At 43.4% G+C, this 27,380-nt stretch overlaps 2 protein-coding genes and 1 long non-coding RNA gene across 16 annotated transcripts in view; 1 reads left to right on the top strand and 2 right to left on the bottom strand.

The window, feature by feature from the left end:
- CENPE (centromere protein E) overlaps positions 1 to 15,171 on the bottom strand; it is a 36,806-nt gene extending 21,635 nt beyond the window's left edge. For 7 of the 14 annotated variants that reach the window (XM_083756232.1, XM_083756241.1, XM_083756239.1 and 4 more), the window contains exons 1-17: positions 14,974 to 15,121; positions 12,407 to 12,501; positions 12,079 to 12,168; positions 11,880 to 11,998; positions 11,072 to 11,194; positions 10,705 to 10,786; positions 10,133 to 10,200; positions 9,454 to 9,519; positions 7,816 to 7,867; positions 6,693 to 6,780; positions 6,275 to 6,404; positions 4,749 to 4,868; positions 3,871 to 4,005; positions 2,998 to 3,133; positions 1,819 to 1,916; positions 1,076 to 1,132; positions 834 to 989 (exon numbers count right to left, since the gene is read on the bottom strand). In XM_083756232.1, coding sequence (XP_083612358.1) covers positions 834 to 989; positions 1,076 to 1,132; positions 1,819 to 1,916; positions 2,998 to 3,133; positions 3,871 to 4,005; positions 4,749 to 4,868; positions 6,275 to 6,404; positions 6,693 to 6,780; positions 7,816 to 7,867; positions 9,454 to 9,519; positions 10,133 to 10,200; positions 10,705 to 10,786; positions 11,072 to 11,194; positions 11,880 to 11,998; positions 12,079 to 12,168; positions 12,407 to 12,501; positions 14,974 to 15,029 — 1,671 coding nt within the window. In that variant the 5' untranslated portion in view covers positions 15,030 to 15,121. Of the gene's footprint in view, positions 1 to 833; positions 990 to 1,075; positions 1,133 to 1,818; positions 1,917 to 2,997; positions 3,134 to 3,870; positions 4,006 to 4,748; positions 5,237 to 5,970; positions 6,405 to 6,692; positions 6,781 to 7,815; positions 7,868 to 9,453; positions 9,520 to 10,132; positions 10,201 to 10,704; positions 10,787 to 11,071; positions 11,195 to 11,879; positions 11,999 to 12,078; positions 12,169 to 12,406; positions 12,502 to 14,973 lie in introns of those variants that run through there. The other 7 variants (XM_083756238.1, XM_083756242.1, XM_083756240.1 and 4 more) reach the window with 3 other exon arrangements.
- The window catches only part of LOC310852910, a 490,613-nt gene that overhangs the window by 36,780 nt on the left and 426,453 nt on the right, over positions 1 to 27,380 (top strand). The window lies entirely within an intron of this gene.
- Positions 16,929 to 26,928, bottom strand: LOC310852689 (radial spoke head protein 6 homolog A-like). Its single transcript, XM_083756507.1, has 6 exons — positions 26,174 to 26,928; positions 24,555 to 24,789; positions 22,447 to 23,205; positions 20,912 to 21,050; positions 18,970 to 19,087; positions 16,929 to 17,290 (listed from the first exon to the last, which is right to left on the bottom strand). The coding sequence occupies exons 1-6, from the start codon at positions 26,830 to 26,832 to the stop codon at positions 17,059 to 17,061; spliced, it is 2,142 nt and encodes a 713-aa protein (XP_083612633.1). The 5' UTR covers positions 26,833 to 26,928; the 3' UTR covers positions 16,929 to 17,058.

Below are 27,380 nucleotides of genomic sequence, written 5' to 3'. Positions count from 1 at the left end.
TGCAGTCACCCACCACAAAAACAAGCAGCCCCTGCATTCAGCTCCCCTCCAAACCACAGCGGAGCCAAGTTGTTACTATAGAACACATAGCAGAAAATATTGTGAGCATCCATTGCTTACAGTGGTGAGAAGCCCTGGGAAATAAAGTCTTAACGGCGCATTACTATCAGAGGGCTTTTTAAACCTTCAAAACATAAAGGGCAGAACACACTGCTAATATACGCTGACAAGTGTTTTTCAGAAGAACAGGTCCACTCTTTTTCTAGCATGCATTAGTTGGGGGCTAATTGATTTAAATAAATTCATATCCAATCCTCGCCTTTCTTCCATGCTGCAACTCAAAAGAGTGGCTGTTTTCACACGTCACAGCAAACCATGCTTTACTCTTAATGCAAGATGGTGCTTACTACACTCCTCTCATAGCACAGCCTACATACCACAATATAAGCACAAAAACAAGTGCCGTTTTGCTTGTTGTTGTTTTTTGCTTTTTTGCAGTGACAGCATTTGTTTTAATCTCATGTTGCTAAATTATCTCTAAGGGTCTCAGACTGAAAAGGGTGGAGCATAGATATTTTAACAAAATAAAATGAAATAAGAGAGAAGCCTTGGCTGCACGTTGAAAGGAGATGCCATAATCCCATTGCTTTCAATTGGAGTTCACTTAAGTCATAAAATAATGTTCTTATTAATTTAAATGAGATCTGCATGCAACAGAGTCAGGATCCAGCTAATTTTGATCTTGTTTAAATGATTTTGTCAGCCACTCAGAAAGTTGTAAACAGAAAAGATGGTCTAAAAATAGGATTATTTACACACCCACTTTGTCTTACCTCTTGTTCCTTTGCTGTCTCTCTTTCGAGAGCCACAAACTCATAAATGGACATTTTCTCCTTCAGCTCTTTGAGCTCACATGCAATCTGCTCTTTCTCCATTTGCAGGTTTTTTAGTTCTACTTTTAAGGCTTGTTGTTCAGTGACAGCATTATCCTACCCAGGAGAGAGGCAGACGGAGATTAAAAGGTTTTACCTACACTTTCAAATTAAATTCCTAGAGAACGCTGAAGCTGACTTACCCTCTCATCTACTAGGGTTTCACAAAGCATGACAGAATCTGCAAAATCTTTATGAATCTAGAAGAAAAACATTTCTGAAAGTTACAAGATGCCTCCTCTGTTACCTAGTTAAATTTCATCTCCTTACCAATATTTTATTTAAACTCATTTTTTAATGGTCGCTTTTCACACCATAAGAATCTCAAAGTGACTTACAAATATGCAAACACCTTAATACTGAAAGCACTTGCTTGTTCCTTCAGCAATATATTGGTAGCTCAAAAGTGTTGTTGCCAAAGCCCTACTGAGAGCTAGACAACATTTGTATACTAAGTTCCAGCCACACGCTGGCAAGGCTGGCAAGTTTGGGGGGGCTTGCAAAAAACCCTGAAAAGGAGGTGAGCTTTCCAAACCACAGAATTTCTCTCCCCTAATTTCTGCTGACTCAGTTCCACCCCACTGAACCAAATGTAAAACAAGTCATGTTGATCCAATATAGTTAATAGGGAGTAACTAAGAAATTGTTGTTGCAAAAAAGAATAGGGGAGGAAGCCTGCAAAGGGGATACTCTCCGCTCCCATCTTTGTTTTTGGAATAGGAGTGGGAACATTTTTCATTCCAAGGGCGACATTTGTTTCTCAGCAACCTTCTGGGGGCCATATCCATGAGGTGGGAGGGGTCAGAGAAAAATTGGGTGGCACAATGAATGTAAATTTCACCTCTGGTGCAGCAGGCTAGTTTCCACACACATAAATACCACTTACCAAACCAACCTCAGATCCTGGAATCCATTCCTCTTCAGGAATTGTAACACTGGCTGTCATCCACTGATCATCATGTTCTGAGAACTCTGAAGATACAGCTGAAAGACAACCCATTTTGCCAAAATAAAAGTGTGTATACTTAAGAGGCAGACAAGGGAAGTAACAGCACTGCTCTGTTCTGCCTTGGATAGACCACAACTGGAAAACTGTGTCCAGTTCTGGTCACCACAATTTAATAAGGCGATTGACAAACTGGAACGTGTGCAAAGGAGGGTGACCAAGATGATCAAGGGTCTGGAAACCAAGTCTTATGAGGAAAGTTTGAAGGAGCTGGGTATATTTAGCCTGGAAAAGAGGAGACTACGGGGAGATATGTTAGCAATCTTCAAATAACTCAAGGGCTGCCAACAGAGCAAGTTTGTTTTTTCCTGCTCTGGAGGTAGGACTTGAACCCATGGCTTCAAGTTACAAAAAAGGAGATTCCGACTAAACACCAGGAATAACTTTCTGACAGCAGGAGCGGTTCAACAGTGGAACTGACTCCCATGCGAGGTTGTGGACTCTCCTTCCTTGGAGGTTTCTAAGCAGAGGTTAGATGACCATCTGTCATGGATGCCTTAGCTGAGCTTCCTGCATCGCAAGGGGTTGGATGAGATGACCCTTGGGATCCCTTCCAACGCTAAGATTCCATGACTAAGTTCTTGAGACAAATGCAGAAAGATGTAGAGAAAGGAACTGAGCTTTGGTTACCTTAGGACCCAGTGGGTCTAATTCTCCCCTGCCATAAGAGAAAGAGAACATGAGCAGCCAAATGCAAGCAGCGAGAGTTAGCTACAGTAGCCTTTGCTAGCATTTGCAAGGAAGCCAGTGCCTAAAGATCGATCTCAGAATCAGATCTCTGGAGCAACCAGGAGATAAACGGAGCATGCTAAGTTATGCCAAGAGCCCTCTTGCCCTTCTCTGTCCTCTTCAGATCTAGCAATAGCATTCAATAGAATTAACATATGCAGCTTAAACACAGCCTTCAAAATAGCTGCAATAGTTTAACTATGTGCAGCTCACTGTGGATATTGGTTAAACAATGTATTATCTAAGTTCTAACGTATCCCAACCTACAATTCTTCAGCCCATATTTTATATAGCACCTTTTTAAATAGTTTCTACGCATAACAAACTTACACTCTTCCATCTCTGATAGACAAGACAAAGATGTTTTAAACTGTTTGGCTTTTGAGGGAAAGCTTCCCAGGAGACATTCCCCTCCTTCCTGGTTTATTGCTCCTGGAGCCCAGGTCACTCTCCGCTTCCTTCGAACCTTTAAAAAAAATAATCAAAAAAATCAAGGCACGTAGGAGAATTAAAGGAAGTTAGATCTTTTTATAAGCACAATCCCATTTGCTGATGTCTTGGAATTTGTACGTGGCCTAGTAACGACAAATTCAGTTGAAGCTAGCGTTTGTAGGTTCTACCAGAAGCATTTGCAAAAAAAGTTGCAAATGGAGAGGGGAAACTTTCCTAAAACATGTTTGCAAGCACCATAAGCAGCTTGAACTCGCTGTGTCTCACTAGTTGGGTGACAAGTAGCAGCTACAGAATTCTACACAAAGCTCTATTTTAAAGGCTGGGAGCCGGGGAGAGTGACTTAAGACGCAACTGCCACATGCCCTTCGATCCCAGCCCTTGGTTGGGGGCACATGGCATCCTTCTCACGCTGCCCTCCACGAGCCGCAAAGTTGCGCGGGGCCCTTGGTGGCGAGGGCTGGACTGGAGAGCAGCAGGTTCCATTCACCCTCCACCCTCCTGGCACCATTAAAGCACACTCAGTCACTGGTGCCTGTTCTTATACCAGCTTCCCAGTATGAGCTTCCTGCTTCAAGCATGCCTTAACAGAGCTATTTTAAGCTTCCACACATCGGAAGGGCCTTTTCTACAGTGGCACCCTTCTAGTCATTCCCAGGTTTCCCTCGCCCCATTTAGTTACTTAATAACAGCTGCTACAAGAACCACCAGTTTTCCACCGAAGGTCCCACAACACAAATTTTTAAATATTACCTTGAAGTCTTGCGCTGATGCAAAAGAAGGTGCCGTCACCAGCATCTCAGTGAGAGCCCTTATTTTCTCCTGCTGTTCTTTTTGAAGAGCGTTCTTCTCTTCAATGATCTGTGCCAGCTGGGATTGTGGTGAAACCTACAAAGGGAAAGCATCAATACCAAAGGTCAAAAGGCACACAGTGTTGTTCTTAGTAAGGTGTTTTCCCAAGAAATACAAAAAATACCCTTCATAACAGATTTTCCTAAGACCTGCTGAAAACTTACACACTTTTGGGAATACTTCTACTACCCCAGGCCACATTTTCAATCTATCTTGGGGTAGTAAAATCCCTCAAAACAAATCCATGTGTGTGGTGCCTGGAGAAGGTATTGAAGTTTACATTACAGAAAAATTTACCCTAGCATGCTACATTGGCTAGGATAGCTGTGTGCTTTTGTGTAGACCCCTTCTTGCTTGCGAGAATTGTGGTTGTGCGTTTGTATATTACTGTGATGGTAATAACGTACTATAAGTACTAATGGCTGTGAAGGTTAAACATCAGCATTAAACAATGAAAGCATTTAAGTTCCATGAAATTGTGCCTGCACCCCCCAGTGTGGAAAGGGTTGAAAACACGCAACGACCAATTAATGCGCATCCGAAAGACATGTGATTGCATATGGCGATGAACCTGGAAGTGACCCAAAAACGTTGCTCAGCATGTCACAAAAAGCGTGTAACAGGGCTGTGGTACACTTATATATGCTCCTCCAACATATGTGGGGGCAGGGAATGGAACCCCTGCACGAAATGGTCATCAACTTTATTAAGAGTTGCCATTGAAATTTGGCCAGACTCGACCTGTTCCAGCCTCTTAGATATCAAGGTAGACAACTTACCTCTTCTAGGCGTCGTTTCAGGTCTTCTATTTCTGAACGATATCTCTTTAGAAGGGCATCCTCAGTTAGAACTTCGTTTACTATGGGGCTATTTTTCATATTTTTAGCTGTACTGGCAAACTAGGAGAGATGGGCACATGGAGTCAGAACTGCTCTTTGAAGGTGAAGTCAGGAAAAAATTACATTTGTGCAAAATCTCTTCGAAAATTATAGAAGCATGGAATCATAAAAATCAACATTTGCTATTACAGTAAATACAAATGGGATGCATTAAATGAAATGTTGCAGCATACCTTCACCTCCCCACAGAAGGATAAGCCTAGGTTAGCCAATCTTGTGCCCTCCAGTTGTTGTTGAACTACAACTCCCATCATCTGACCATGTTGACCAAGGCTGATGGGAGCTGGAGTCCTCCAACATCTGGAGGGCAACAGATAAGCTATCAGGAGCTCAAGTAGGCCATTCCTCCGCAGTTTTTCCTTTTCCACCTGATATTCTTTTTTTTTTAAAAAAAAAATATTTATTAAAGTTTTAAAGGTTACAAAAAGAAAAAGTAAACAAAAACAAAACAACACATCACAATAAGGAAAAAAGAAAGAAAAAGAAAAAAGGGAAAAAACAGAAAAAGAAAATCCATTAAAAAACACAGCAAATCTTCCCATAACTTATCTTTCATTTGCTTGTTTCTTTGACCTCCTCATACCTCCCTTTTTTGTATTCTAGTTCGATTAACTATTTCAGCAAATCCTTTCCATCATTTCCAATTTTTGTCCTGTAATTTATCTTAATGTAATGTAACTTTACTTTCCCTCCTTTCACCAATTAACAGTCTGTTTTTTCCTAAACCTTTATAACATTTCTGCTAAAACCACATAACTTCATTCCAACATCCTTCTAACATTCATTAATTTTACAATGTTTCTGTAGATAGTCTTTAAATTTCTTCCAGTCTTCCTCCACCGACTCTTCTTCCTGGTCTCGGATTCTGTCAGTCATTTCCGCCAGTTCCATATAGTCCATCACCTTCATCTGCCATTCTTCCCGGGTGGGTAGATATTGTGTCTTCCAGTACTTTGCAATAAGTATTCTTGCTGCTGTTGTAGCATACATTAAGAAAATTCTATCCTTCTTTGGCACCAATTGACCGACCATGCCCAGGAGAAAGGCCTCTGGTTTCTTCAGAAAGGTATATTTAAATACCTTTTTCATTTCACTTTTCCACCTGATATTCAAGACTCCATGACTACCATGAAAACTTACGTCTTCACAGGCTCTCTTTTTAAAAGAGTTGAAGGGGTTGCTTCTGCAAATGTCAGTATCCATGCCAGCTATTAGAGGAAGTGCTAGACTACTTCCCATTGAAGGGGAAGTCTGATTTCTCATAGATCTATAACTGCAGTTACATATACTAGAACAAAGCATGCAAGTTTAAAGAGAAAGGGAAATAATTTCTTGCCTACTTGTCACTTTGGGCAATTTTGCCCACAAACCTTTTCGGGGAAGGAAATGGAACTGTACGGTTTTACCTGGAGTGTGCTAAGAGTTTCTTCTAAGGATGCCGGAGTGACTGTGCAGATAATAACAGTCTTAGCATTTCCACCCAGCGAATTCTGCAGAATCCGTGTCAGTTTGCTATCTCTGTAGTTAATGTAGCCTCTGGTGAAAGAGGATGATCAAAAAAGGTACAAGGAAGTTTTTACTTATTAAGTAGAGGCAAAATTGGCCCAAGAGCTGATCAATTACATAGGACAGAGACAGCCCAATGTGGTGTCTTCCAAAGGTTGTTGGATGACATCTCCCATCAAGCCCAGACCTGTGGTGGTGGGAACTGTAGTCAAACCACCTAGGGATGGTACTACATTGGCTGCCTGGTCTAGAATAAAGTGAGAACACTTTTCACTACAGCACAAACTAAAGAACCTTTCTTAACTACATTGTCCTTACCCAGCCTGATCGTCACATAGCTTCTTGATAACTTGGCCCAAGATGGAGAGGCTCCGGTTTATATTGCAACCTTCTTTGAGACGAATCCCTAGGCATCAAACATAATTTTATTTTCAGACAGCTCCTTCCACAAAATTTGTTTTGCTACCATATTGGGAGTTAACATAGTCAAGAGCTCCTGAATTTGATTGCTTTCTTCTTTGTTCTCCATTTCACCCCCTACTGTATTGTTTTTACCTGCCCATAGGCTCACAATCTTTTCAGATATGAAAATAGATTCCTATTAAGAGAAAGTTTTAGGCACTTTATAAACTGTTAAATAACAATACTGGGCAGTATCCAAAGTTGCCTGTCTCCTGACAAAAGGCAACTATCAGCAGAATGGGCATTTTTCAGCGATTCCCCGTTCCGTCATTAAATCTGCTGTAGATGATTCCTCAGTCCTCTGCAGCAGATTAAAGAGGGGCACAGGGTCCTGGGTAGGGTTCATCACAAAAAAAAAAAAATATATCTCCCCTGTTTTGCCAACCGATTCCTTCTGTCAATGAAAGGACAGCATTGGAGACACCCAATAAGATTTCAACATTATTAGTGGTGTGATGAATTATGCCATTTAACTCCGAAACATTGAATAATTTCAGCCAAAAGGAGGAAGATAATGCTAGAAGGCCTATAACCAAATATTATATTCATTAAATTTATATACTACCCTTCATCCAAGGATAGTGGTGCGGTTTACAATAGTCTCTGCAGAAGCAGGGATGAGGAACTTGTGGTCTCTCCAATGTGTTGTTCCATCATTGCTGACCACTGGTCATATTGACTAGGATTGCTAGGAGTTTGTATCCAACTTCTACAGCACCACAGATTCCTCATCCTTGCCATAGAGAAGTTAGATTTTTGTGCAAGAGTCTACCAGGAAGGAATGTTACATCTGCATCAGTCTTGTGTTCCAAATATGATGAATTTTGCTGTTAAGCTGTAAATGGCTTACATAAATAAGAGCAAGCATGCCCAGCAACAGAACCCTGGGGGTGGAAATTACTTGTTGGATTTTTTACATGTTTTACAAGTTAGTATTTAGCAGATTACCGGAAAAGCTCGATCATCATCAGCTACATACCTTCAGCACCAGTCTGGCTAGCTCTTTCGCTTCCTGCCAGATCTACAAAATTCTGAAAATTCAAGACAGACTGTGTTAGACACCAGTCTCACACAAGATCTATTCAAATCACCTATTGATTGAATGACTGAATTCCAAACAGTGGCATATAAAAGCCTGAGAAAAATGAGTTCCTGAGACTGTACATGAGCAGAAAAAGGTCCCTGGCCAGGAGTTTAAATCAAAGGAACAACAATTTTGTGCAGCACTGGTCACTACATCTGGGAGAAAATACGTTCAACTGAACAACATTTAACATTTCATGAAAGCGAAAGAACAGAGGAATTTTTAGATTGCATCTCAGATTCAGGATCGTCTGCAACAGAAGAAAAAGGTAGAAGGATGTGCATACCCTCCGATTTGATGTTTTGACCACTTTAAGAAGAACAGACATAACTGAATTTCTACTATAGTCCAAGGAACCAATGTGGCATAGTGGTGAGTGTCTGGCTAGGACCTAGGAGGCCTGGGTTCAAATCCCCACATGGCCACAAAGCTCACTGAGTCACCATGGTCTCTCAACCTAACCTACCTCGTAGGGTTGATGTAAGGCTAAAACGGAGGGGGACAAAATCAAGTAGGCCACCTTAGCTTCTTGAAGATGGGACATAAATGTAATAATAATATGGGCATTGTTTAGTCTGCACCTCTTCAGTATGTTCCCGCAATGTCAATGGAACTTGCTTTTGAATAAGCATTATGACTGCTGTGCCAAACGGACTGGAAACCCAGAGCAACTGAATTTCTGCTGCTGCTATTTCCCAGGCAGAAACAGCCCTACTAAACACTTCAGAAGTTTATTAGCCTTCCACAGTCCCAATATATATTTCGCTCTGCCGGCCAGATCTCAGACAGAAGGCACACAAGGCTGGCCCAATGTATTTCACTACCTGAGCCAAAGCAGAAGATGGCACCCCTCCCCTCCCCAACTCTTTCTGTATAGCCACGTCAACCAGACTGGTGGCAAGACAACATCCTCTACTTCGTCTTAGGGCAGCAGCCTAGCTTAGGGGGCAGAGTGGGTCATGTGGCACACAAACCTCTTTATTCCAAATGTTAAAGCATTTGGGGCTTTCAGAGGAAAGGCAAGTTAAGGAGGGATCTGCTAGAGGTGTATAAGATTATGCATGGCATTGAGAAGGCAGATAGGGCTAAGTTTCTCTCCATCTCTCGCATATAATTCTAGAACTCAGGGCCAGCCAACAAAGCTAAGATTCAGGACCGACAAGAGAGAGAACTTCTTCACATGGTACATAATTAAACTACGGAATCAAACTTGGAAGCCTTTAAAAGAGGATCAGACAAATCCACAGAGTACAAGTCTAGAAAGGACTACTAGCCATGATGGCTAAGTTCCAGCTCCACTACCAGCTGCTGTGAATCTTAAGTAGAGAAACTGCTGTTAAGCTGGGGTCCTGCTTGGCTCTTGGGCACCTGGTTCACCACTGTGAGGACCGGATGCTAGAACAAACAGGCCATTGGTCTGATACAGCAGGGCTCGTCTCATGTTCCTGTAATGCACACAAGCTGAAGCATCCTTCAATAGTTTTTTCTACCAACCCATTTACAAACCTCAGTTCTCTCTTTCAAAGAACTCACCAAGTGTGATACCATTACAGCGCCATCGTAGCTTGAACTATCAGTCTTCTCTTTGCTTTCAATTATCTTTAAAAAAAGCAAGCAAGGTTGTGAAATTGTTTTACTATCACATCACAAATTATAAACCAACAAAAATAGCCACCACGAATACCAGTTTGTGACGTGTGGGTCTATATACTGTAGCACACCTACCCTCGACCAACAGAACCTAGAACTGGCATATCTTGTGGAATGTTCTCCCCAGGGAGGCATGCCTGGTGCTTTTGTTACATATTTTAGGTGCCAGGCAAAAATATTCCTCTTCTCCTAGGCCTTTGGTTAATTAAACGATCAATGGCCTTTTGAACTATGTGTTTTATTGTTTTTGTTTATTCTTATGGCATATATTTTTGTGTTTTTATATTGTAAATTGCCCAGTGGTAGAATTGCATAACAACAACAACAACAACAACAACAATAAATATCTCCCTCTCATATCCTTCCAGACATCATAGCCAGGTACATAACCAGGAATAGGGAACCTGATGCCCTCTGGATGTTGTTGGACTCCATCTCCCATCAGTATGGCCAATGGTCAGAACTGATGGGACTTTGGCGTCCAGGAACATCAGAGAGGGCCAGAGGTTTCCGATCTCTGAACTAAAAGAAATCAGTAAAATAAAAATTCATGATCACTTACCATGCGGAAGATTGCATGCGAGCGGCTACTTCTGTCATTCATATTGGTCTCACCATAGTGTCTGTTTTCTATTCAGAACAAAACACAATAAAGTTGATGGACTTTGAAGTACAGTGGTACCTCGGGTTATGAACAGCCTAGTTAAACATTCTGGATTATGAACACTTCAAACCTGAAAATGAGTGTTCCGGGTTGCGAATTTTTTTTTTTTTTTGGTATACAAATGTACTCCGTTCGGGGGTGCACTTCCATTTTGAGTGCCACACTTGCATTGTCATCTGGTTCGTGGGCACACAACTCCCCCCCTTGCCACTATGGGAGGTGCATGCTCTAGGGAACATTTCCCGCAGCAGCTGGGTGGAGGATCTGTGTGGATCCCAGTTCAGCTACTGATTGTTTTTAAAAGTCTGGAACAAATTAATCCATTTTGCATTACTTTCTATGGGAAGGTGCACCTAGGTTTTGGAACGAACTTCCGGAACAGATTAAGTTCGTAAACCAAGGTACCACTGTATCATAGCTGTACAGGAAGCTCTGTATGCGTTTAAGTCACACCAGATATTAAGTCTTACTTTCTCCTTTCTGCAGCCAGCTCACAACTTGCTCTGGAGAAACCACCACCTCTTCGCTCAGATCTTCAACAAAGATTTGCCTCTACAAGAGATTTTAAAAAATTAAATTAAAATAAAATCACATAACATAATATTGATTCTAGGTGTTACCTCTTTGTATATAGGCAATGCAAAGCTATTAGGCAGTTAGCTAACTTTAGGTCAACTTTAAGAAAAATAGATTTTAATCAATGCAGAAGCAAAATGTGGAGAGTCCAAGTAGGCAACTGTCAACAACATGCTGACTTCCAGAATTTTACTTTCCCTGTTACAAGGCCATGTGGGAGCTTTGGCACTGTCACTTGGAAAGGTAGCGACGGTTACTTACACTGATGTCTTCACGAACAACCAAGGGTTTCTTTTTTTTTATGTTGCTGCACAGTAGGTCCTGAACTCTATCATTGTGGATTTCCATATATGATACACGGAGTAGGAACTCCCTGTCAGGATTCTAAAAAAGTAAAGAGCATGCATGCATCAGCATCCCTAATTGTAGAGAACTAATGTAACATGGCTCCCTGCGACCTCCACCCCATCCAATGCCATCACTAAAACATTCCCACCTGCCTTATGAACTATACTACAGATGGGGAACGATGGACCTCCAAATGATGCTGCACTGCAGCTCCTATCAGCCCCAGCTAGCATAGCTGATGGATGTGATGGGATCAGACTCCAACAACTTCTGAAGAACAACAGTTTCCCATTCCTGATCTCTATACAGTCATACCTCATTTTGCGGTCGGGATCCGTTCCAGAGCCCCGGCCGCTAGCTGAAAAGGATGCAGGGCAAAGCGCCGCGTCTGCGCACGCGTGCGGAACCGTTTGTGCTTCTGCACATGCGCGAGCGGCAAACCCAGAAGTAACCTGTTCCGGTACTTCGGGGTTAGCCGCAGACATTCGCCGGAATGGACGCTAGACAAGGCAGACGTTTGCGGAGGTATTACTGTATTGGTTCCACTCACAATACTTATTGGCCAACAAGATTATTATGTGGGAAATGGAAACTGCTATATAGGGGCTGCACAGCCTTTTCTCCTAAGTGGAGCTAAGAAATCATCAAAGCAGGTTCAATATGCAGCTTTGCAGCACTAATGTGGTATCTGAAACAAAGTTCATCTAGTAGAAAAACTTACTCCACAGATGCTATTGAAAACATCATTGATGGCCATCGGTATGATTCCTGGGCAATCTTTGGTGCCCAACATTGTGTAAGTTTTCCCCGAAGCAGTTTGGCCATAGGCAAAAATAGTTCCTAAAAGGAAAAGCAATGGTTAGCTCAGACCACTACCCAAATACAGTGCAAGCATTCAAATGTGTTGATCTTTAAGGTACCATTATATCCTTGAACAGCAGACTTTATAATTGAAGCAGCCACCCCTTCATAGACTTCTGTGGTATTTTCTGAAGAATGAAACACCCGATCTTCAAAAAGAAAAAAAGAAGAAAGGTTCAGTTCACAGAAATCAAACTCCATCTTCAAGATTTGTCAGATTGCCAACTTGTAAGTTAGACTGGTAGAAGCACACCTGGCTGCTTTCAAAAAAGTTGTTTGCATGTTTTTATGGTATACCAATATTTATGTACTTAATAAAATTTATACAGCACTTGATTGTAAACAAACCAACCCTCAGAGAAGTTTACAAAGTATTTCAGTGCTTACCAAAGGTGAAAGATTTTGTCCCATCAACCTGAGATATGGTGCATTCCTCAGTTTTCCACAAAATGTTCTGTTTCTCTTCATGGTCTGCATTCTCTCTTAAGGAACAAAACACTGTTAGAGATTCCAGAGTATAGAGAAATTGATGGTGTTAAAGAAATACTTAGACCCACACTGATCTTCTAATTGTCTGGTCCTGAGACTATCTCAGGGGCCCACACTCACCAGCCCTACTTAAGAGGCTCCTCATGAGGCTGAAGGAACATTGCTCGGCTGTGTGAAGGTCGCTCCCTGCAAGGCCCTTTCCACCTGGCCTAGGGGGGCAGGACCCACAGTCCCCAACCCTACTATGTTAAATATGTATTCTGTAGTTCATAATGTTTTATTTTGAAAATCTTTAAGATCATATTTTAGTTTTCTGTTATGTTGCTTTGACTGTATACTCTATATTTGACTTTCTTCAGATTGTTTTGTTTTATGGATTAAATATGCTGTAAACCGCTGTGAGATTTTTCTTAAAAATATAAAGCGATATAGAAATTTTAAAAAATCAAAAAAATCTAGAGATGTTTGCAGCTGTTGACTTAACATTATGACAATGTGCAAGTTCTATTGAATACCTTGCTGTGCAGAGCATGTGCAAAGCGCATTGTAAGCACTTATTTGTATCCAAATTTAAGGGCGGTGGAACCAGTCCTAGGAATGAAGCACCTGTGAGTGTTTGCTTTGTCCCTCTGAGAACAACTTTTAAAATCCAGCTCCTGTTTGATTAAATGCCTTTTTAAGTATGCCTGCTCTAGAGTATACCCATACCCTTCTGGAGCATTTTAGACATAATATTCACTTTCTGAAGATTATAAAACAAGTGCATCTCAGATTTACAGCACAACTCTATACATGCTAACTAAAAGACAGATAGCATTTTTAGGATATGGTTTTATTGACACATACTTGTATATACAACCCGAGCATAGGATGGGCTCACAGCATTAACACCCTGGCAGATCTTGCTTCTCCATAAATCTCTAGGGCTGCTCCCTCCCACCTGCTGCCAGAGCTTTGGGATTTAGCGCATGGAGCGTGTCAAGCCATCCTCAAGCCCACTCCAAAACTCAACACACCAACTCTAGCTATAGTTTGCCTACTGTTCTTCTGGCTATTGTTCTACTTACAAGATGATGTTGCCTCCAACCAAGTGAAGGTGGTGGGGAAATGGCTACCATTTCCTGGATAGCAGCATCACCCTAGTGTTCACTATGGAAATCCGGCTCACTCTAAGATGTTGAAGATGCCATTAGCCTCACAGATAAAGGCATAGCCCCCCCCCCCCCCCCCGCAAACAGGGAACCAAGCATTCTCAGTAGTGGCTGAAGAAGGTTCCTGGCCTTAGATGGAGAACAAAGGAGGCTTTCTGTCCACCTCATGTCACCCACCCAAAGGTAACTGGGGGCTAGAACAAGAATGCTGCAAGCAGCTGAGTTTACTTATTTAACTTATATGCCACCCTCTACAGGGAGCTAGTGGGACGCAGGTGGCGCTGTGGGTTAAAGCCTCAGCGCCTAGGACTTGCCGATCGAAAGGTCGGCGGTTCGAATCCCTGCGGCGGGGTGCGCTCCCGCTGCTCGGTCCCAGCGCCTGCCAACCTAGCAGTTCGAAAGCACCTCCGGGTGCAAGTAGATAAATAGGGACCGCTTACCAGCGGGAAGGTAAACGGCGTTTCCGTGTGCGGCTCTGGCTCGCCAGAGCAGCGATGTCACGCTGGCCACGTGACCCGGAAGTGTCTCCGGACAGCGCTGGCCCCTGGCCTCTTGAGTGAGATGGGCGCACAACCCCAGAGTCTGTCAAGACTGGCCCGTACGGGCAGGGGTACCTTTACCTTTTACAGGGAGATAAAGTGGCTTTGCACGTCTCCCCACTTCCTCACTTAATTCCGCACAATGGCCCTGCAAGGTAGGTTAGGCTGTCAGTCAAGTGACTGGCCCAAGCAAGCTACATGGCCGAGCGAGGATTTGAACCCTGGTCTCCCAGCTCCTAGTCCGATGGTTCCCAACGTGGTGCACACACCCCACAGGGGGGCAATTTGAGAATGAGTTATCAACAGCCAATGGCCTTTTAGGCTTCCTCCACGTGAATAGGAGTTCACTTTTTGAATAGTAAGAATTATATGTCATGGGGGAGGGGGGCATCAGGATTTTAGAGATGTTTAGGTGGGGCATGGTCAGACAAAGGTCGGGAACCACTGCTCTAACCACAACTAGATGGGCGGGGTATAAATAAATAAAAATTAAGGAGAGTGGGGAAGCAAGGTCGGAAGGCCTTTCATGATTATTTTCAACGGCAAATGTATTATCTGCCCTTCACCATCAAGCCGGGGTTAGAGCAATTAAAAAACCCAGATTCCTCCCCCCCCCTTTTAACCCACGTGCATTAAAAAAAATAGTGGGGGTGGGGAGAAGCATTTAAAAGTAGACCCCTTAGAAACACCGGGGAGGGGTTACTTCGGAGTAAACGCGGAGCAAGATGTGGGGGAATTATTGTGCACTCCCATTTCCCCCCACCCAGAAACTCACCTCGCAATAAGCGGGCGCACCCGCACGCAGACCGTGACGCCGCCTTCCTCAGCCATCTCTCCAAATGAAGCCGCCACCGCCCTCACCCGCCACCGGACCTCAATTTCACTTCCACAGTTTGAATTTCCCCCCGGGACCCTTTTCTATTGGTCCGTTGGTGACGTAGCCACTCAATCCCCGCCCACAGGTTGGCCCGCAGTAATATCTAAGGGCAGGGGTGGGCGGGCGAATCCATCTCAGGCGCCTGGGCGGGGGGAGGCGATGATACAAAGAGCGCTCGACCCTGTATAAAGTACCAAAGGGAATTTCGACAGATTCGAGCCTCCTTCTTGTCCCTCGGGAAATGAGTGAAAAGGGGGGCGGACTACTCCCCTGGCTTCCCCCTTTTCCTTGTTTTAAAAGGGCCGCGGTGGTGATAGGGTTAAAAAGGTTCCTTTGTTGTCCCCCCCCCTCCCCTCAGCCTCGTTGTCGCTCTTGGGTGGGGTCAGGCCAGGCAGAAAGCCGCTTGCTGATTGGCTGTATCGGATTCTCTGCCTTGCGAGCGCGTTGATTAAATGCGTCCGCTTTAAAGCGCTTATGTTGTTGCGGAAGAAGCTCCTAAGCTTTGTTCCTTTACCCCTTATGTTCCAATAGTTCCTCAAAAGCGTTTTTGGATTGAGAGGCAGAGCGGGGCATATTTTCCTGTTTATTTAGAGCGCCTCGCCCACCAACCAGCTGATTGAAAGTGCCAGCTGCCCGTAGGAAAATATTTATTGCTTTACGCCCTTGGCAAGGACTCAAGGCAGTTTAAAAATAAATAATAATAATAATAATAATAATAATAATAATAATAATAATAATAATTTATTATCTATACCCCGCCCATCTGGCTGAGTTTTCCCAGCCACTCTGGGTGGCTTCCAATCAATTGGTAAAAACAATACAGCATTAAATATTAAAAACTTCCCTAAACAGGGCTGCCTTCAGATGTCTTTACAGAAAAAATGTTTACAGAAAAAATAAGAACAGCCTCAAAACAACGGGGAACTCAAGAACGTATCACGAATGTAAATGGGCAGCGGTGTCACCCTCCTCCTGTAGAATAAATGGCAGGAAAATCATATACCCCGCCCCCTCTAGGTCGGATATGTGTGAATTTCGAGGGTTTTCGAACTTTTTTAAAAACTGCCTTGTCAGCGCGATTTTTTTTAGCAGTTAATAGTTATTATCACAAGTGGAGGGGAGGTGGCTAAGAGGTAATAGCTTAAAGCTGCTATTTTGAGTGGTCACCGCAGCTGTATATATTATGAGTTTGGCGGGGAGGAAGTAGGCTGTATGCCACACCCTTCTAATAATCCCTGGATCCAGCACGGAATCATTTGCTAGTGTTTTTAAGCCTTTTCCCCCTGCACTGTTTCCCCAATCTAAATCTCCACTCCGAAATACCTCTATCTGTTCCCTGGTGTGTCTAACAGCAGCTGTGAGGTGCTGATTTAGATTGAGAAATAAGCATGGGGAAAATGTTAAACATCCCCTTCCCTAGAACTGCTACAAAAAATTTAAAAAATGGGAACCCACAGAGCAGCTTTAAAGTTGATTTTTAAGTTGGGAGATCAAGTTACTATCCCCCCCAATGTTCTTGTTTGGGCCTGAATGCTACCAGAAAAGTACTGACCTGCCTTCATGAAGAGTAATTATGATATTTATTTATTAAAATGTTCATATCCTACCTTTCAGACCCCCTTATGGTTGACTCATAGAAAAAACCTGTGCTGTTATACAGTGTGAGAAGGATTAGGACAAAGTTTGTCTGAACATTCAGCACTCTGTTTGTTCTAATATTATTAATAATGATAACATTAATGAGATGTATTAGTTGCTTGTTGCCAAGGTCTCTAAGTGACTCCATTAACAGGTAAAGCTTTTCATCTAACTACAGTAAAAGCACCAGTCCTAAAAACAGTAAGACAAAACACTTCTTTGAAATTAATCCAACAGCTATTCATATATTTCTATATATTATACTCTGCTTATTCTAATACATTAGTAGAAAAGTTTATACATGCTTAGGAAAAAATTATTATAGCAATTCTTGCTCTTTGGAATTTAATCATCATCCTCTTCATCCTCTTCCTCATCCATCTCTTCCATTTCTTCAGCTGCCAGTGCTTCCTCTTGTGCAGCCTTGAGTGCCATCTCTTCTTCCACAGTTGGGTCTGTTGTTTCTGTGACTTCTGGCCCACTAAGGTACTCAGTTTGCACGGGCGGTGGCAACTGAGGGCTGAAATTTTCTGCACTGTATTTGTGACCCCAGCCAATGTAGATGTTATCAAATTTCCTAAAGGAAGAAGTGAAATATCATAATATTACTTGAAAGGAAAAATCCAACTGTCCTTTCTCTCCAAGGCTTGAGGCTGGATCTATATTTTATGTATGACATATGGCTACTGCCAAAAGCTTAATTGCAAGGTTTCCTCCTCTGTACCGCCTACCATTTGAAAGATTAACAGCTGGATCCTACGCATGCTTACTCAAAAGAAAGCCCTCTTGAGTTCAATGGGACTTGCTCCCAGGGAGCTCAGTATAAGATTCCCACCTTAGTAAAGAAAAATATGTGAAGTGACATTGCATTACCTTCCCCCAAAATCACAGCAAATGAAGGAAATGCATACCCTCACACCGTGATCACATCATAGTGTTGTTGTTGTTGTTTTGGGGTGTGTGTATGCGTCCCCTTCTAATTTCTGGATCCAGCATGGATTCGATTGCTGGAATATCCAGGCCAGCCTGGTAATGGCCCAGTGTATACTGTCAAGTAAACCTAGACAGCATCTTAAAAAGTAGAGACATCACCTTGCCAACAAAGGTCCGTATAGTAAAAGCTATGGTTTTCCCAGTCGTGATGTATGGAAGTGAAAGCTGGACCATATAGAAGGCTGATCACCGAAGAATTGATGCTTTTGAATTATGGTGCTGGAGGAGACTCTTGAGAGTCCCATGGACTGCAAAAAGATCAAACCGTTCCATTCTGAAGGAAACCAGCCCTGAGTTCTCACTGGAAGGACAGACCGTGAAGCTGAGGCTCCAGTACTTTGGCCACCTCATGAGAAGAGAAGACTCCCTGGAAAAGACCCTGATGTTGGGAAAGATGGAGGGCACAAGGAGAAGGGGACGACAGAGGACGAGATGGTTGGATGGTGTTTGCGAAGCTACCAGCATGAGTTTGACCAAACTGCGGGAGGCAGTGGAAGACAGAAGTGCCTGGCGTGCTCTGGTCCATGGGGTCACAAAGAGTCGGACACAACTAAACGACTAAACAACAACAACAACATACTGTCAAGTTAGTTAGAAAGACAAAAGGCCAGAGGGGAGAGTTGAGTTATGAGAGCTAGAAGCTTGATGCAAAAGCAGCAGGCTGGAAAGTCAGAAAAAAACAGGCCTAATTTCTGCCGGAATTCAAAGCTGTGGCTATAGGAAAAGCAAGAGCCTCCTGGGGTGATGTGCTGTGATCCCCTCCATTGTAGACTCAGGTTGTATAAATCACAAAGACACCACAGTCTCCACTATGGCTCATTTCCAAAATGATTGGAACAACAATATCATGCTCCTCCAATTAATAGATACAAGAATTGCACATTACAGTTCAGGTGACATACACTCACTGCTTGCTTCTCCTTCCAGATATGACGAAAAAGAAACTTAAGGCCAAATGAAAGACGAGACGTGAACGTTTAACCCTTCCGTTCCCTTCCACAGGCTTGCCAAAAATGGCTTCCCTGAAATTGCTACTAGCATTTCAAAAGAAGCCTCTACTGGCATCCGTTCCTTGGAAAACCTAATAGCAGGGTATAATCTGGAATATTTAATGTGATTTGATTGGATTGTTAAAATGGAAAACTTAATAAAAATGATTTTTTTTTAAAAAAAGGAAAACCTAATAGCAGCTTTGGAAAGATTGTACAATTAGAAGAAGAAACAACAGATTATCATGCAACGCAAGTGATTTCTGCTTCTTACCTTCCAATAGCAAAGGCGTAAGCCCCAGGCCATAAATTGGCCTGAAGAACTGCAAGGGCATATTGAGGAACTAAGTTTGTTGATGTCTCTGCTGACCATGGTGGGATGTTCTGAATGTCTGTTTAAGAAACAAATTTATTCTTGGTTACTTGAGAAAAATTAAGACATTTTGCATTTGTAAAACTTTTACCTGAGGAAAAAACATGCTACAGTACATTTTTCATTCCTACACAGTGTTCTTAAATCACCAATTTGATTTTGAAGAAAAAGCAGCATCAGGACAGTGAGGGATGTTTTCAGGAAGGATGGGAATAAACAAAAATGTTGTCTAATGTGAGGCACATACAATATTAAGTCTGCCAAGCTGGCTCAAACCCTGAACACTTCTCTTACTTACATCACACCATTTGTAACTTTATGTTGATATTAACCTAAGGAAGAAAACATGAGTATGGCTGTCTCTGAGAAAAATGCTTTCAATCTTTTTAGTTTCACTCATATTTCAATGAGAATGCCCCCATTTTCTTTGAATGGACTGAGACAAGCAATGCTAAGATAGATTGATTAAGCCAATGATTTATTGAAGATGCCCTGATGAAAATGTTCTAAACATACTGTATCTTTAAATTTCCTGAAATTTTATGTGATTCATTGCACCTGGGGATAGCCTTTAGGGTTCTGCCAACAGTATCAGTATCACGTATCAACAGGTGCAATGAATCACATAAAATTTCAGGAAATTTAAAGATACAGCATCCAACATCTAGCAAAGAGAACACAAACAGTAGCCATCTTATCAGAAAACTTAAATAAAACAATTGAAATCTAATTCAGTATTCAAACTCCCCAGGCTGCAGGGATTTAAATAAGTATATCAGTCTGGTTTTTTGTTGGCGCAGTATGTAAAATGATCTCTCCTCATCCCAAATTTTCTCTGATTAACCCATAGGACTGTGTAAAGTAGGTCTGTATCTGCATGATGGTGTTTTACAAAGTGCTCAACTAGAGGTGCCTCCATGGCTTGATCCTAATGTGGGATCGATGCTCTCCTATACAGAAATTTTGTGTGATTCATTGTACCTGTGGATAGCCTTCATAATGCTACTAGGGTTCTGCCAAAAGTATCAGCTTGCTACACTTGTAAGTGATTGCTGATCCATGGCTAATTGATGTACCTTTGGGGACAATTAATTTGGTACGTATTTATTATGGGTTGTTTATATGCAGGCCTGTCATTTCAATCTCTGTATTGTATTTGAATGTAATGTATTTCATTTTATATCATTGCCACCTGATGAAGAATTATCATTGAAATAGTTCATTATCCTGGAAGAAGTGTTCTGTTTGCTGCTGTGCTTGGAGTACCCTACTGCTACGTTCGGAGCACCTATCACCTTACATTTATAGGCTACTGACCTTGGAAAGGCATTTTGCCTCCATCTCAGTGACTTACCACGCCTACCATTCTTGTTTATGGAACACTTATTTGATACCTGTTATTTGCGACTCCATGCACATAAGCACATATCATATCTCTTCTGTTTATGAATTTTGAAACAGTGTAATATTATAAAGATTTTGTTAGTATTGCTTGTTGTTGTTGTAGCCGACGTGTTGCTTGTTGTTTAGAGTGTCCTGTTTTGCAACGCGGGATTTTCTTTGGCTGATAAAAATGTTAGCATTAATCTACATTCCAACTGAAGTCCCTGTTGTTGCCTTACTTCCGTGTTTGATTGAGGAAAAATGAGTTTCCCCTTTTTAAACTATACTACTAAAAATCACTATGAAGAGTTGATTCATTTTAGAAATACCATACACTTAATGATCTACAATCCCAAACCACCACTTGCTTTCTGCACTGCTTTCTGCCAATGCCTCCAAGTCTGTAATATCTGTAAAGGAAAGGGGGGAAAGCATCAAACATGTCTGGCCTCTGGTGTACCTGCATCTTCAGAGAGTGGCGTGAGAAGTGGGGGTCCTACTTCTTGTGATTCTTCTTGCTCATCTGGTCTCTCCTCTTCCTCATCCTCCTCTTCTTCTTCCTCTGATTTTTGATAGGGATTAACCCAAGTACAGCGTCCCTACATCCAAAATAGCATGGGTTACAAAGCAAGATTAATGTGAACTCAGCATCCAGTCAGGCAATATTCCTTTGCTAATAATATGAAGCCATGGGCATCTTACAAAAAGGAAGGAACAGAGGGAATTTATACTCGATGGGATTCTTAAAGCACTCTTTGTCCCCCCCCCCCCCGTTTCTCTTTGTGAGTGTTCATTTTTGTGTTAACCTCCATCTCTGCTATGCCTTTTGAATGTAATCCCATGCCCTGCAAAAGCAGAGCAGCCTCTCATAAGGCACATGTGGCTTTCCTCCTGTTTCTGCTGGCTTTCATGCACAGGCCCCAATATGAAATGTTGAACTTGCTTCAACTGGAGTACACTACATGCCATGGGCCAAAAGAAGGACTAAGCAGCTGGGTGCTCTAAGACAGAGTGTTATCTATCTAGAGCAGAGGTGGGGGAACCTTTCAGCCCAAGGACCAGATTCTATTGTGTATGGGCAGAGCCAGAAACAAGTGAGCAGAGCAATTAATGTAGATGTTACCTTTGTACAGTTATGTGTATTCATACATTGCTTTATTTTCTCCAACCAGATGAGCAACAGGCCTCATCAGAGTTCAAGGAGACATTCCAGTGAGGGAAGAACTTGGGGTGTGGCCTGGAGAGTGTTCCAAGGGCCAGATAGACAGATATCTGGCTCCCCAGTCTAATGTTCCTGACCATTAAAAGAGGGCTGGGCAGCAGTGGAAGATGGGGAGTGGGGAAAGATACAGTTGTACCTTGGTTGTCGAACAGAATCCATTCTGGAAGTTCGTTCAACTTCCAAAAACGTTTGACAACCAAGGTGCGGCTTCAGATTGGTTGCAGGAGCTTCCCGCACCCAATCGGAAGCCGCGTCAAACGTTCGGGTTCCCACGAACATTTGCAAACCGTAACACTCACTTCTGGGTTTGCAGCGTTCTGGAGCCAAAACGTTTGAGTTTCAAGGCGTTCGGGATCCAAGGTATGACTGCACTGATATTCTTTAACATCAGCCCCCTACCCACCCATCCCTTGTAAAAGCAGAGGCCCCTCTAAGAGGGTGTTGTTTCTGGGAGGTTACTTTTATCAGGACTAGGCACTGCTGAGCCTATATAGACCATCAGGCTGAGTTGCTGCAGCTGTTCAGGACACTCGCCAAAGCAGCCCGTCTGCATTGGTGTTGGAAAAGGGAGGATATAAGGCCATCCAGTTGAAACTGATGGGTGGTACAGAACTGTTTGGGCAAGCAAGAAGCAATGAAGACAATGTTTCATCTAAATATAGTCTTTGTATGATTGTAAGATGTATTTATCACTATTTATTGATAGACCCCTTAATAATAAAAAAGGCACTTAATGAGCCCTATGTGATGCTCTGTAAACTCCTCAAACATACCTGCATTAGAATATTCTGTACATGGTGGACCCAGTTGGCAAGGGATTCTACCAACTCTGGCACAGAAATAGGCTCAAAGTCAGGATTTTCTTCATAACTGTCTCTTCCAGCTCCGCCCTCTTCCTCTTCATCTCCTTCCTCTTCTCCAAACTGATAAAAGCCCAATGGGCTGATCTGGGTCGCTGCTGAAATGCGGGCAATCTGGGCTCGCAGGTAATTGGACTCATTGCCTGGGAAAGGTGGGTAACTCACAATGGGAGCATCTAGTCTTCCAGTGAAGTATTTCTTGATCTTCCGGGCATTCACTATCTGCGCAGGTGTCACATGGGGTAATCTCACCCAGGGTTTCCCTGGTTCATTGCAAACAAAATAAGTGTATTTATTGGCCCCGGTTCGATTATCTTCTTTTGGTATTACTGGTGGTGGCTTGTAGTTTGGCTTTGGTGGCTCATCTTTTTCTTCATCTTCCTCTTCATCCTCATCTCTGCCTTCGCTCCCCTCTTTTTGTCCCTCCTCAGCCAATTCCTCCTCCTCTGCCTCTTCCTCCTCCTCTCCCTCACGGAACTCAATTTCAGCTACAATATAGTTTGCTTCAATGCCTAGGATTTTGCCCCAGAAGCGACAAGTCTGGATGGGATGTGTGTTGACCAGCTGTTTGAGGGCCAGGAATATGTGGTAATATTCTTCTAAGCTCAAGCCAATTCCAGCCTGTTCAAAATAGAAGGCTGTCTCCATGACGTTGGGTAGAGGAGTTTCTGGCTAGCGGGGAAAAGTGCCAAAATTAGATAAGCATAATTATAAACAGCTTTTATTGTCAATAATTATTTACTTCTATACACAGAATTCATCATGCGAAAGGCTTGGCTGGATGAATCCCAAGCCGGAATTAAGATCGCCAGAAGAAATATCAACAACCTCAGATATGCAGATGACACAACCTTGATGGCAGAATGTGAGGAGGAATTAAAGAACCTTTTAATGAGGGTGAAAGAGGAGAGCGCAAAATATGGTCTGAAGCTCAACATCAAAAAAATGAAGATCATGGCCACTGGTCCCATCACCTCCTGGCAAATAGAAGGGGAAGAAATGGAGGCAGTGAGAGATTTTACTTTCTTGGGCTCCATGATCACTGCAGATGGTGACAGCAGTCACAAAATTAAAAGACGCCTGCTCCTTGGGAGGAAGGCGATGGCAAACCTAGACTGCATCTTAAAAAGCAGAGACATCACCTTGCCAACAAAGGTCCGTATAATTAAAGCCATGGTTTCCCAGTAGTGATGTATGGAAGAGCTGGACCATAAAGAAGGCTGATCGCCAAAGAATTGATGCTTTTGAATTATGGCGCTGGAGGAGACTCTTGAGAGTCCCATGGACTGCAAGAAGATCAAACGTATCCATTCTGAAGGAAATCAGCCCTGAGTGCTCACTGGAAGGACAGATCCTGAAGCTGAGGCTCCAATACTTTGGACACCTCATGAGAAGAAAAGACTCCCTGGAAAAGACCCTGATGTTGGGAAAGATGGAGGGCACAAGGAGAAGGGGACGACAGAGGACGATATGGTTGGACAGTGTTCTCGAAGCTACAAACATGAGTTTGACCAAACTGCGGGAGGCAGTGGAAGACAGGAGTGCCTGGCATGCTCTGGTCCATGGGGTCACGAAGAGTCGGACACGACTAAACGACTAGACAACAACATACACAGCGATCCTAAATTTGTGTGCAGTCCAATCCTGTGCAAGTTTACTGAGTTCAATGGGATTTACTCCCAAGTAAGTGTGAACAAAACTGCAGCCTTGCTTGTATGTATGCAAATTAATGGGCCTGAAAAATAAGCATGTTAAGGCTATGGTGAGCTTAATAATTAAGTTTAACCAGACACAAATTCCTTATGCTCTTTCTACAACAATGACTGAGCCCAGTGGTTCTGACAAGGACCTTTGAGCTTCCAAGACTTACAGAATGTTGAGAGAGAGCTGAGGGTGAGAGAAAGAAAACTGAAGAAAGCCTGTTCTAGCTTTTAACAGTTTATTGCTAGCATTCTGAATGGGGAAGAGGAGAGTTCAGCAGGTGTCAATGAGTTTTTCAGTTATTTGTTGCAGTGACTCACCAATTCCTCTTCCATTTCTTGGTCTGTTCCTTCTCCACCACCTTTCTGGAACAATGTCTTATACATTTCAGCCAGTTCAAAAGTTGGATGTTTCTCATATTCGTCTCGGAGAGTGTCCAATTTCTTCTGGAACCGAGCACACTTCACTTCCTTACTGATGTTCTCAATTATGTCAGCTGGGTTTTCAGGTCGCTCATCCAGAATCTTGGCCAGCATGTCAGCAAGATGGTCATACCTATGAAATTAGGAAAAGAGATGCCACGCCGTTCCAGAGGAGACATGTTATCAACTTACTGCAATGCATTCTGAATAGAATTGGTTTCATATATTTGCGAAAGCACAATGTGTTCTCCAAGACAGTGGTTAGGAAACTGCAGCTCTCCAAAGTTGTTGGACTCCAACTCCCAGAAGCCTCAGCTAGTATGGCCAATGGCCAGGGGTAATGGGAGCTGTAGTCCACAGGAGAGCCACAGGTCACCCACCCATGCTCTAAGCATTTTCTTTGGAGACAGCATTTCTGTTGTAGGGAAATCCTAATTGCAGTATTATATTTGGTTGCTGGATTGGTTGCAATTTCCTACTTCAGTCTAGAGAGAACTGTGTGAAATGTGCTGATCTCTCAGGCAGCTATTGGACAGTGCCCATAATGTGACTGCTGACAATTGGCACAACTTTCCCACATCAATTTGTCACATTTAAAATGAACAATTATTTATCAAGTATTGCTAAATCTCTTTAAAAGTATGCGCTCCATTGCTTTAATATTATAGTGTGAGGGCACTCAGTCCACCATTAAGAAACAGCTACATTTATGAACAATGTTATCCTCTCTGCCATAATGTCCTGCCATCTGAGAACCTCCCCCTTATTCCAGCCCTAAAGCACACAGAGGGAACAATGTCTTTGGGTTTTTTTATGGTGAATTACTGAGCATTCCTATGCATGTTTACTTGAAAGTGTCACTGTGTTTCAAAGGGGCTTACTCCTATTTAAATGTTCAGTGGATTGCAGCCTATAAATTCCATCTGCTCCCCATCTTGCTATCTCATCTACAGCAGGATGAGTCCCTTCCTATAATCAACTATATGCAATGAAAGTATAGATATATAATTTTTTCTGCTGTTCGTATGCCCATTCCACGTAAGCTGAAACATAATGGGGGGGGGGGGGTCTTTGGCACATAAGGCCAACAAGAAATTAGCGGAACCTGCAACAAAATCATGCAGTGTGCAGGGCACCTGCTTAAGCTTCCATGGCCTCTTCCAAGTTCTGCTATTAGGACTACAATTCCCATAATCAAATCACAGAATTGTGGAGTTGGAAGGGACCACAAGGGTCATCTAGTCCAACCCTTCCCAATGCAGAAATATTTTGCCCAATGTGGGGCTCAAGCCCACGTTCCTGGGATTAAGAGTCTCAAGCTCTACCGACTGAACCATCCTGGGGCTAATGATAGAGCCCACAAACACCCAGAGGGCTATAGCCATTTCCCCAGCCCCAGGATCACATCCTATGAGACACGTATTCCATTTGGGCGACTCCTTTGCTACCCACATTTTGCCCAGTCCCACTTGATTCTCGTTCTTACTTTGTTGGGTTCCATTTCTACCCATACTCACAAGCTCACACCGGTTTTGAGGCTCGTCTTCAGCAGGTAGGCTTTGGCATTCTTTATTGCCAACGCTCTGGGTCCTGGATCCGGGATCTGGTCTTCCATCAAGGTGGCCCCCAACTGGTAGAGGCCGATGCCAGGCTCGTGGGTTTGGTAAGGGCCGTGAACTAAGCTCTCCTGTTGCATGATCTGGCTGCCTCTTGACACCGGCACGTGGAAGCTGCCTCTTGTGACCGGCTGCTGCATTTGGTCCTGATACACGGCTCCCGTGGGGTCTTGAATCTGAGGGAGGCTTCCCCTGGGCAGGGTGGGCGGTTGCAGCAGCTGGGGCTGTTGCTGCTGCCAAGGCATGCCGCCCCTCGCCTGAAACAGGGCGCCCCTCGCCTGGTGAGGCTGGTACATGCCTCCTCTTCCGTCTGGCTGCTCATAGACGCTCAGCCTTGGCTCCTGGGGTTGGTACATGCTGCCTCGTGGTAACTGATCCGGGTATTCACCAGAAATGGAGCCGTCCTGGTCAGGGCCTTGGCCTCCCTCAGGTTCAGAAACCATTGGAAGGCCAGCCTCTGGCTGCAGGCCCCCGGGGTCTGGCTGGCTGGGCTGCCTGGAGGGCTCCTGCTGCTGGGGGTTCTCCCCATTCTGAGGCTGGTCGCTTGGAGGATCTGCCATGGGGAAGTGGGAGACCTGCTGCCTTCCTTAGCTTCGCCCTCTTTCTCCGTCTCTCGCTAGCAACGGCTCCCACCACCACCAGCAGCAGCACGGGCGTTGCTAAGGTAAACCTGACACCGTTGCTAGGGGGAGCGGATTGGCCGCGACGCCCAGAATGGGAGGAGCCACAAGGAGAGCAAACGGCTGCTGATGTTGGAGGTGGGAGCGGGAGCGGGAGGGCAACCCGAAGGCTCATCCTGATAGGAGGATTGATGAGGGAGGAAGGGGGAAAGGTCCCGCCTCCTTGTGCTTATCAGGAGATATGTGTGAATGAATGCTTTGCCACTCAAAGAAGCAGCTCTTTGGTCGACGTCTGGGTAGTTGTGCTGCTTGGGGACGGGAGGGAGACCCTAAAAGTAATTCCTGTTCATATTCATTCATATATGAATCCACAATAAAAGAACAATGAAACAAACACAGAGAAACATATTTATTATTATGTGTATGTGTATGTGTATATATACAGATATGTATACACACACATCTATATATATGTATATGACATATAT

This window comes from Podarcis gaigeae (genome assembly GCF_964106915.1).
Source record: "Podarcis gaigeae genome assembly, chromosome: 9".
NCBI lineage: Eukaryota > Metazoa > Chordata > Lepidosauria > Squamata > Lacertidae > Podarcis > Podarcis gaigeae.
Note: the sequence above shows the minus strand (reverse complement) of the source record. Positions and strands in the feature narration are given on the sequence as shown.

Coding starts and splice junctions, on each gene's coding strand:
- LOC310852689 (XM_083756507.1), bottom strand. CDS start 26,832: ATGGCAGATCCTCCAAGCGACCAGCCTCAGAATGGGGAGAACCCCCAG. Junction 21,051..22,446: donor TACAGAATATTCTAATGCAG/GTATGTTTGAGG, acceptor TTTTGGATGTAG/GGACGCTGTACTTGGGTTAA. Junction 19,088..20,911: donor GCCACTCTCTGAAGATGCAG/GTACACCAGAGG, acceptor TTTCTTAAACAG/ACATTCAGAACATCCCACCA.